Genomic DNA, 11,128 nt, shown 5'->3' with positions numbered 1-11,128 from the left:
TGTCAGTGCCCCCTGGAGCTATCTGTACCTACTATCCCTCAAGAAATGTCCTTATTAATTTAAAAACAAAAAACAAAATTGCTCGCGCCATTAGGCACGCGCCACTGGTTTCAGAGACTGAACTAAGACTGACTCACCTCAGGAGCCCCACCTCTGAGCAGCCCAGGACAAAGAGGAACCTCTGTTAAGCCCTGTTAAGCCCCACCTCTCAGTAGCCTTGCTGTAAGGAATTCCATAGAAGCAGAAATAAAAGGCTCTTTGGTGAAATAGACCGTTTATTCAGACATCTTAGAAAGCTCAAGTACACGCAGTGGCAGGAATGGCACTTCCCGCCAGAAGCACAGGTTATAACTTTATTCACCCCATCCCCCTTCCTGCTTCCCATGGGAATGGAGTCCTCATCTCCCGCGCAGAGATAAAGTCTCCGCCGTTGAAGCTGGCCCATCGCCCGGGCTGTGGAATGCACTCAAGGTTACTTCACCATCAACACCATTGAATCCTTTACACTCTGCCTCCCTTAAAGAAGACCCCTCCCCCCCAGGTTTATGCGGAAAGGCGCGGTGGAAAGCAGAAATACGGGTGGGGGCGTCAATATTTTCGGAATAAATCCATTGATTATACCCAGAGGAATATCCCACCCAAGAGACTAAATATTGCAAGCGTTTGCGATTAAAGCGAGAGTCCAGGATAGCGTCAATTTCGTAGTGCTTGTGGCCATCAATAATAGTCGGTGGGGGCCTCTCCGGCGGGTCGTGCCAGGCATCGGAAGCGGGAGCCTCCTTGAGCAAGCTGGAATGGAAGACAGGATGAATGTTACTAAGAGAGTTAGGCAAATCCAATCGGGCAGTGACATCATTAATCACTTTAGTAATCTGAAAAGGTCCCACGAATCTTTTGCCCAGTTTGGAGAATTTATGCACGTCTCTGAGATTTTTGGTGGACAAATACACCCAAGCGCCCACACGCAGAGGGAAATCCGAGCGGTGTTTATCCGCTTGCAGCTTTTGGGAGTCCTTAGCCTGTTGTAAGGCGGTCTGGACCGATTTCCACCCCTCGGCTAGGGACGAAATCCATTGTTGAAATTCTGGAGGGTCCAAAGCTGTCGCGGGTAGTTGTGGCAACGGCGGGAAGGAGCGACCAGACACAATTTCAAAGGGGGGTTTCTTTGTACTGCTATGGACCGCATTGTTATAGGCGTACTCCGCAAACGGAATAAGCTCGCACCAATTGTCTTGGTGGTAGTTGGTGTAACAACGTAAATACTGCTCTAGGGTTCTGTTCGTTCTCTCCGTCTCACCGTCACTTTGAACGTGGTAGGGGGCGGCGACTGCCGGGGCGGCCCCCAACAACCCCAAAAACGCCTTCCAGAACTTTGAAATGAATTGGGGGCCGCGGTCGGAGACCACCTTAACGGGGGCGGAATGTAGACGGTAAACATGTTGAATGAACAGCCGTGCCAACTTAGGAGCGGAGGGGATGGAAGCACATGGAATAAAATGGGCTTGTTTAGAAAATAAGTCCACCACCACCCACAAAACCGTGTTGCCATGACTTTCGGGCAAATCTGTAATAAAATCCATGGAGATGACTTCCCAAGGGCGGGAGGCCACCGGGAGAGGTTTCAACAGCCCATGGGGCTTTCCCGGAATGGTTTTGGCTTCTGCACAAACCGAGCAGCCCTTAATATATGCCTCAATGTCCTTGCGCATTGCGCGCCACCAGAACTGCCGGCGGGCCAAATGCAGAGTTTTCAGAAAGCCAAAATGTCCAGCCGAGCGGGCATCGTGGCAGGCTTTAAGAACCTGCTTGCGGAGGGGGGGAGGCACGTACCAACATTCCCCCCTCCGCCAAACTCCATTCTCCAAACGCAATTGGGAGTCACTTTCTTCCGCTGGAGGCTCGTGCAGCCCCGCCTCCTCGAGTTCCCGCAGGAAAGGAGAGACGAGACTAGGAATGGGGGGTGGAGGAGGAGTGGACGTTTGAGATCGGGTGACAGCCAGCCCCAACTGGGAGGGGGAGAGAACAGTGCGTGGAATGTCCCGTAAGGCAGCTCCACCCCCCTCCCCGGGTAGGCGCGAGAGCGCGTCAGCCAGTTTATTGGTTTTCCCGGGGAAAAAATGGACTGTGAAAGAGAAACGAGAAAAGAAATCGGCCCAACGGAGTTGTTTTGCGGACATCTTGAGGGGGGTAGAAAGAGCTGCCAGGTTTTTGTGATCCGACCAAACCTGAAAGGGGTGTTTAGCCCCCTCCAGCCAGTGGCGCCAAGTGGAGAGTGCTACTTTGATGGCCGCAGTCTCTTTATCTCCTACAGTCCAGTTGAGTTCAGCACCAGAGAACTTCTTAGACAAATAAGCACACGGAACCAGCCTACCATCTTTATTTTTCTGCAACAGGGCTGCCCCAAGTGCTTTGTCCGAGGCATCCACGTGAACCACAAACGGGAGATCTGGGTCAGGGTGCTTTAGGATAGGTTCGGTGGTAAAAGCAGACTTTAAGAGTTGAAAGGCTGTTTGACACTCTTCAGACCAGGGAAGGGGGGCCCCGGGCTTGGCGGACATTGGATCTTTACCTTTAGTGCGTAAGAGGTCTGTGAGAGGGAGAGTCAGTTCAGCGAATTGGGGTATAAAGTCACGATAGAAATTAGCAAAACCAAGAAAAGATTGGAGTTCTTTGCGGTTGGTGGGGGCAGGCCATTGGAGGACTGCGTCAATTTTAGCAGGATCCATTTTCAAGCCCTCGGGCGAGATCCGGTAACCCAAATAGTCAATGGAGGTCTGGTGAAAACAGCATTTGGAGAGTTTGGCAAAGAGGGAGTTGTCGAGCAAGCGTTTCAATACCTCCCGAACCAATGTTTCATGCTCTTCCATGTTTTGAGAGTAAATTAAAACGTCATCTAAGTATACCACAACTCCCTTGTACAATAAATCATGGAGAACTTCGTTGATAAGGGCCATAAAAGCCCCAGGGGCCCCACTTAACCCGAATGGCATTATCAAGTATTCAAACTGTCCAAACTTTGTGTTAAACGCAGTCAAGTGTTCATAGCCTTCAGCAATTCTGACCCTGTAGTAAGCTTCTCTCAAGTCCAATTTAGTGAAAATGCGCCCTTTGCCGAGTGCATCTAAAAGGTCCTTGATCAAAGGCAAAGGATATTTATTGGACAGGGAGACTGCATTGAGACCTCGATAATCTGTGCAAAGCCGTAAAGACCCATCTTTCTTTTTTACAAACAAAACGGGAGCAGCGTGTGTGTGTTTGGTAGCCCGCCGTATGAACCCGTGAGCGAGGTTCTTGTCCAAGAAGGCACGAAGTTCCTTCTCCTCATTGGGACTCATGCGGTAGATTCTACCTTTGGGCAGTTGCGCCCCTGGTTGTATAACGATTTTGCAGTCAGTGTCTCTGTGGGGTGGCAACTGATCGCATTCTTGCTCCTGAAAAACTCTGGCTAGATCATGATACGCAGGTGGGATGCCAATAGAATCGGGAGCAATCGCTGAAGAAGCCAGGGAGGGGGGTGTGTCAGGAGAAGTTGGGTTTTCCCCCCAATTCATGTGTTCACCGCAAGGAGGGTCAGTGAATTCTAAGATCCGTTCTTTCCAAATGAACTTTGGTTCATGTAACAATAACCATGGCATGCCCAAAACTATGGAGTGTTTGGCCACTGGCGCCAAAATAAAACTAATTTTCTCCCAATGGTCGGCGCAACGGAGGAGAACCGGCTGTGTTTTGAACTGGGCCGGTCCTTCGTTCCCGAGGGGGCTGCCGTCCATTTGGGTGAATGGTATGGGCTTAGCCAGGGGAATTTGGTCCAGACCTAGCTCCTCTGCCACCTGGGGCCGCATTAAGCAGTGGGAGCAGCCAGAATCCACAAGGGCCGAGGCTATAATGTGAGTGTGTTTAGCGGGGTTGGCCAGAAACGCTTGGACAGTAATGGGAGCGCTGCCTTCACTCACCGCGTCAGGAGTCGGGTCCATGTCCATGGGGGCTGAAGAAAGGCAAACAGCTGCTTCCCCCTCCTCTGGGTCGCCTTCGATGACCGCTTTAGACGAGCCCGTCGGAGGCGGCCCCGATCTGCGTGGTGGCTTGGCAGATGGAGTGCGCGTAGCTGGAGCGGTTGGTTTTTGTTTCTTGGGACAGTTGGCGGCTAGATGACCTGGCCCTCCGCAGTAAAGACACAATCCCAGTCGGCGACGGCGTTCAGAGGTGGTTTCGGTAGGGGCGGCTGGGCTTGGCTTGGTGGGCGCAGTGGTGGGTTTTGGGCGTGGGCGGCCTCCGGCACGAGCGTATTCCAAACGAGACGCCACCTGGGACCCCAACTGGATCCAATCTGCAATAGTACGAGGAACCCGAATTAAAAACACCGTTTCACGCAGCTTGCCGTCCACAGCATCCGAGAAGTATTCGCATTTCATGCGTTCAGGCCACTCAGGAGGAAGTCGAGCAGCCGCCGCACGAAATTCACGGGCAAATTCTGCAAACGGGCGGTTGCCTTGCTGGATAGTTTTGATGGTGCGGATAGCTTCATTCTCGGCGCCTGGATCTTGGAAGCGCGCTCTTAAGGCTTGGAGGAATGCGGGCACCGTGCGAGAGTCTTCGTCTTGCAAATCCAAAAGAGTCACGAACCAGTCGGCTGCTGCCCCATCCAGGACTGAGCCGATGTCCCGTATTTTTTCGCGCTCAGACCGGTATAAATCATCATAGTCTTCCAAGTGGGCATTGAGTTGCAAAATGAAGTAGGGAAGTTTGGAAGCGGTCCCATCAAAACGGGCTGGTATCGGGGGCCTATAGTAGCCCCTTTCCACGGCTCTTGGCGCCTGCTGGGGCGGCGGTTGCGCGGGTTGAGCAGGTTGGGCAGGCAGCTGTTGTACGGGGGGGCCGGAATCGGGGGCGCTGGCGGTGCCGCTGGCGTTTGGGTGGCAGGACCCAGGTACGTGGCCCCCCTGGCGCCGGCATGATCAGTAACAGCATAGACTCCAACTTGGGGCTTCCTGGTCTGCTGCCTCCTTAGCTCCCTCTCCAACGCAGCCAGCTCCCTCTCCTTGCGGGTCAATGCATCCTGGTGCGCATGCAGAGCAGCTTTTTCTCGTTCCAATTTAGCCAGTTCGTCCCGTTTAAAAGCTTCAGTGAGCTCACTTTGCGTGCGCAGGGCCTGAACGCTTTCGCGTTGCCGTTGTAAATCCAGTCTGGAGTGTTCCAGGACTTTATCATGGACTGACAGATTCTGGGCATATTGTCGTTGGAGCGCATCTTTGGCACGGTCCAACTCGAGCTGGACTTCTTTGCGTTGCCGTTCCCGGTCCCTCTGCAGGTTTTCGCGCTCTTGCTGCAACTGTGCCCGTTCCTCCTCCCATAGCTGACGTTCACGGGTCCATGCTTCTTGGGCATCTCGCAGTCGCCCCACTTCCTCATCCCAGGTTTCCTTCGATGGGAGAGGGAACAGATCCGGCTGGGAGTGCAGGCTTTCCTCGGACTCTTCGTCGTCTGGAAGCGAGACATCGGAGACACCGTAGCCCCCGGTGGCTCCCCGAGGCACCTCCGGTGCGGCCGCTGACCCGGGGTCAGGGGGGTCCGATTGGCAAACAGTACGGACACCCCTCCCAATCCCAGGTTTAGTCCCGGTGTCCTTTGGACGGGCCCCAGTGCTGTGCCACGGTGGTTCTTTGGGAGCATCACCGAAATACGAGTCCAGGAACCGTTCAATGGATTCCTGGGTTGCCGCATGAAAGGTGGTCAGGCCCGTCTCCTCCATGACAGGTTGCATCTGAGGTTTGTAATCCACACGAAAACGGGTAGAGATCCGATCCACAGGCGCTCGATCCATGGACAGCGCCCCAAACGACTCATGTAAGTCCCCATGGTCGTCGTCACGTCCCTCGTTCCAACGGAGTAAAGGAAGACTCGTGCTGATACGAGGACGGGAAAGAGCCACCAGCGAGGCCCGTTCTCCTGCCGGTTCCTCCAGATCCAGAAGGGAAAGGTCGGAGCCCTCTTTGGGGGCTACCGCACCTTCCGCAGTAACATTCAACCTCTCCATGTCGAGACACTAGAGGTCCACTGCACTAGTAAAGTAGATGGATTAAGGATTCCTGCCACAATGTAAGGAATTCCATAGAAGCAGAAATAAAAGGCTCTTTGGTGAAAAAGACCGTTTATTCAGACATCTAGAAAAGCTCAAGTACACGCAGTGGCAGGAATGACACTTCCCGCCAGAAGCACAGGTTATAACTCTATTCACCCCATCCCCCTTCCTGCTTCCCATGGGAACGGAGTCCTCATCTCCCGCGCAAAGATAAAGTCTCCGCCGTTGAAGCTGGCCCATCGCCCGGGCTGTGGAATGCACTCAAGGTTACTTCACCATCAACACCATTGAATCCTTTACACTTGCAAGGAGAAAAAGAGATAACCGCTGCAAATCCCTGTTAAAGTACACTGTTTTAAAAGATGTTTTAAAAGATGTGGCTTTGAGAAAAGCCTTCCAAATGAACACCAGAGCTCACTGCTCTTCCTGGCCCAGTCTTCTTCTCCGCTGGACATCTTCCTGGACATATCGTTGTACAGTTGATAGCTGTATTCCCACCAAAATTTCCCACCGTTTGGCCCGCCGGGATGATGTCAACTTCGCCATAAGAACATCTGGCCTCCCGTGGGTACATAAAGGGGGAAGGAGGGGCTGAAGCCATCTGCAGTTTTAGTATTTTATATATTATTTTATTGTAAATTATGTATTTGATGTTTTAAATTGTTTTAGTGGTGATTGACACCGCCCTGAGCCTTCGGGGAGGGCGGCATATAAATATAAATAATAAATAAATAATAAATATAAAATAAATACTTACTGCAATTTTCGCTCTTGGTCCCGCCTTCTGCATCAGCCACTTTAAAGCGGCCCCTGGTTCTCAGTTCCAAAGGTGTCCAACCAGTGGCGTAGCACCAATGGTGCATGGGCATAGCAGGGAGCGGCGCGGTGCGGCGGGGGAGCAGGGCACACAGGTGCTCCTGGCACCATTCTCCCTCGCTCTGGCCCTGGGTCCAACATTTTTGACCCTTGGTTATAAACATTACTATCTGGAACTGATACACACTCAAGTAAATACCAGTCTCTGACTCTGGTCCTTCCGTGTTCTGATCACCACATTTCAAAAACTATTGTTAAACCAGGAGAGATACAGAGAATGAGTAAAATATTGGAGCACTTGCTTGAGTGCCTGGTGGGCCACTGCGAGTAGCAGAGTGCTGGACTAGATGGACTCTGATCTGATCCAGCAGGCTCGTTCTTATGTTCTTGTGAATTCAAGGCAAAAGGCTAAAGCATTGTGGGGCTTTTCATTTTAAAACAGAAATTACACAGGGAAGTATGGCAGAGGCTTATAAAATTAGGCAGAGAAGGCAGAGGGGACTGTTCCCTGTACTCCTTTAATAATCGAACAATAACTCCAAAAAAGAAAACCCAATGGAACTGACCAGCAGCAAATCCGGGATGCACCAAAAGTGATTATTTTAACACATATAATGTAGAACAAGTTTATGGAATTCACTGGCACACAAGTCAACTGTGGCCCCTCCCATGGGTGAATTCAAAAGGGGATTTAGTACAAAAAAAACTATCATTGTATAGAACCTCCATGTTTAGAGACAGTGGGGCTTTCCGCACTGACAGAGTTGTACTGGTTTCTATCTAAGTTCACCTCAATGTATCCGCACTGCAACTGAGCTCAACATTGTTTTGTCTCAGGTCCCCACCCCCCCCCAGAACTGCGACATCCCTGTCGCAGTTATGAACTGCACCTTTCTGATGGAACAAGGTTGATACCGCTTCGAAGCTTCGAAGTGCGGATGCATCGAAACGACACCTCATCTGTTCAACCAATCAGGCGCTGCTTTTGTGGCATGTGCAGAACAGGAGAGTCGTGGCGGGCATGTAACCGTAAACTGTAAACACTGTAAAAAAAGAACGCTCCCATTTCCCATGGTAACACAAGCTCCAATCATGATCGAGGAGCGAAACAGGCACCAAGATGATCCTGCCCACTTAGCTCGGTTCCAGGGGGCCAAGTAAGTTGCTGTGCGGACAGCCTGGAATCGCCCCCCACTGAAGGGAACCGAGTCGACCTTAGCTCCCTTCTGTAGTGCGGAAAGCCCCAGTGGGTCTCTGATGAATGCTGGCTGGCAGGCAGGGTAGCTAACACAGGTTGCTGACTCAGCGGGATGGGTAGAGAGTGGCCAAGAAGCGCCTCTTCTTACCTCTGCTTCAGCCCAGATCATTTTACGTTGGAAAAATCCATAGCACCTGCGTCGGGAGGACATCCATCCTGGAGGGCATGACGACGCTTCCACACCTGCTCAAGGAAAAGGGTAAAAAAACAGGGGTGGGGGGAGAGAATATATGAAAAGACTGTGAATCTGGAGAAAAGGATAGGATATGAGGACAGGTGGGACTAGAAGGGACCTTGGCTGCTAGAACAATGGCAAAGAATCCCTGTTTTCAGATAGTCAGTGGTTTCCCTTCCAGAACAAGAACATCATTTCATTGGTTGTGTCTAGAGCAGAGCAGAGCTCCCCAGTATGGTACTGATTTCACCCACCAGTAGTTTTCTTGGCACCTGCTTGGTGGTTTTTAGAAGGTGGGTGGGCCTGTTGTCCAGCAGGGCTTCTGATTGGCCTCTGAAGAGCCAATCAGATATGTCGATTCAAATACTGCTGTTTGGGTGGAGAATTTGTGCCCCCCACCCTGTTCTGGAATCGCAAAGGTGCCCAAAGGCTAAGAGGTTCTGGGGATCCCTGGTTTAGAGGTCTGCTTTTGAAGCTGTTCCTCTTTAATGCCTGCATCTGTAGGAAAAGAATCCTACATCAGATGTGTTTTTCTGGAACCCTCCTGAGAGCAAGAGATCCTACAAACCTGCTTATGGGACTGCCCCTGAGAAGGAAGGAAGGATTCTGCCAGAGACCCAAGTTCTGGTCTCTGGGAATGATTACAGAATATTGTGTACAAACTGGCAAAAATGCTATTTGCTGGGTTGTGTCTGGGGGGTTCTGTAGAAACTTAACTCTTGGGCCTGGACCAGCGACTAGGAAGCCACAGAAGGCCAAGGTGACCCAGGGAAGGAGGCCCATCTTCTTTCTTCCAGTCCTGTGGAGAGCAAGAGCAGGGGATGAAAAGGGAGGAGGCCGAGAGAGACTCAGGTGGCAGCTGGACCAATGGGACTCTTCCACCAATCACGGTGCCAAATCCAGGGCAGACAAACAGGGCCTTCTACCTTGGCATGGAAGACAGCATTGCAAACACGGCTCCCATTAATGATAACCTAACAGAAGAAGAGATGGTTTTTGTGTCCTACTTGAGTCTTGGCTTCCAAGCTCCTTTTCCCTTCCTCTACCCACAACAGACAACTTGTGAGGCAGGTGAGTTCTGAGAAGACTGTGACTGGCTCAAAGTCACCTGGCAGGTTTCACAGTGAGTAGAAGAAGAGGAGTTTGGATTTACACTCTGCCAATCCCTCCTGTAAAGAACCTCTCAGCACCAGCCTGACTAGTAGTAGAGAAAGAAATCCCAGTTTTCAGTTCTGGTCCAGTGCAGCACCAAGGAATTAGGATTACTAAAATGAAAAGTTAATTTGGGCGTACTGGGGGTGCCCTCCGCCCATCCCACTGTGTCCGGATTCCTCTATCTTGGATGCTCATGGTGGCCACTAATCTAAAGGTCACAGCAACCGCAGGGAGTCCACTTTCACAATGGAAATCTCCAGTGCTGAACTCCAGCGAAAAGGAAACACTCGCCCTTGAGCACCAAGGCTCAGGGGGAGCACGGCTGGCACTCACCTGTCTCTCTATCCTCCCGGTTAACCTATCGAGCTGATAATTCAGTCGCCCACCTGTGCAAATGACAACGTTTGTTGGGGCTTTTATAGGCTGTATTTGTGGGTGCGTCAATTTCTTTGGAAAATTTACAGTAAAGTAAACTCTGAGATCTGGCCTATCTTGGAGGAACTATTTTGCATAGACGCTGATAAAAATATTTATCTTGAGAAAACACATAGTGTTTCTAGAGAATTGTGTATCGAGGGTGTGTGTTGAAAGTGGGGGGGGAAGGGGGGAGACTGGAGCCGTTGCGCCGGCACCAAAGCATCAGATGCCACCAGTCACACAGCGGAAGACACTGGGAGCCATTGGAACCAGCCAGATCAAGGGAGGGGTGGGGCTGGACAGAGAGTGGGCAACAATGGGTTTCTGTGGCCTATAACACTCCCCCCCATAGATTGATGGGGAGGCGGTTGGACCAACAGTGGGGCCTCCCCATTGGACAGCCACTTAATAAGAACATAAGAACATAATCAGCCCCCTCTGGGAGTTTGGGAGCTCTGACCAGGGCTGTTCTGACAAGGGAGCCATTTCATTTTCTCTCATGATAGTGCTCTATGGGTTGAACCACAGAGCAAGGCAGAGACTCTGGCCCACTGCGACCACTGCAGATACGCAGCACTGCTGCACAGCTGCTGTACGGCAACATGGCTGGCCCTTGTCCTGCGTTACTGCCTCTCATGCCAGCATTAGGGCTACTCACACTGGGGTTTCAGACATGCCGCACCCTGTGACCTTTCCCCTCCCCTTTCACCAGTGGCGTACCTAGGCAAACTGGAGCCCTGGGCAAAACCTGAGTTTGATGCCACCCTCTCCCACCGTGACTAAACAACGATTTTTTCCACCAGGTCTGAAGTTTGGTTCAGGGGGTCCAAAGTTATGCACCCTCAAAGGTGTAGCCCCATCTCCTGTTAGCTCCCATTGGAAACAATGGGGGATGGGGACACTCCCTTTGAGAATCCATAACTTTGGACTCCGTAAACCAAACCTCACCAAACCTGGGTGATATCATCAGGAGAGTCTCCTGAAAAATCCCTGAAATTCTGGTGCTGCTAGCCTAAAAACTGCGCCCTCTGCAGGCCAAAAATGAAAAACACTGAAAATACAAAAAACCCACAAACGAACCTGCAGTTTTTGCGCCCCCCACAAGGGGGCGCCCTGGGCAACTACCCACTTTGCCCAATCGGAGGAATACCTCTGCCTTTCAGGATGGCATCCTAAACTCTTCACTATCAGCCTCTACATCCCAAGTCAAGAAGAAAGCTTCCTTTAT

General features: G+C 51.4%; 1 protein-coding gene across 5 annotated transcripts in view; it reads right to left on the bottom strand.

Moving 5' to 3' along the window:
* Positions 1–11,128, bottom strand: part of LOC125434938 (C-type lectin-like) — a 443,381-nt gene that overhangs the window by 242,895 nt on the left and 189,358 nt on the right. The window contains exons 1-3 of one of the 5 annotated variants that reach the window (XM_048500815.1): positions 9,817–9,867; positions 9,045–9,127; positions 8,242–8,336 (exon numbers count right to left, since the gene is read on the bottom strand). The exons of 2 other annotated variants lie outside the window; for them this stretch is intronic. In XM_048500815.1, the coding sequence (XP_048356772.1) occupies positions 8,242–8,336; positions 9,045–9,111 (162 nt within the window). In that variant the 5' untranslated portion in view covers positions 9,112–9,127; positions 9,817–9,867. Of the gene's footprint in view, positions 1–8,241; positions 8,337–9,044; positions 9,128–9,816; positions 9,868–11,128 lie in introns of those variants that run through there. 2 more of the 5 variants (XM_048500810.1, XM_048500808.1) reach the window with 2 other exon arrangements.

This window comes from Sphaerodactylus townsendi, linkage group LG06 (assembly GCF_021028975.2).
Source record: "Sphaerodactylus townsendi isolate TG3544 linkage group LG06, MPM_Stown_v2.3, whole genome shotgun sequence".
NCBI lineage: Eukaryota > Metazoa > Chordata > Lepidosauria > Squamata > Sphaerodactylidae > Sphaerodactylus > Sphaerodactylus townsendi.
This window is presented reverse-complemented; position numbering and strand designations above follow the sequence as displayed.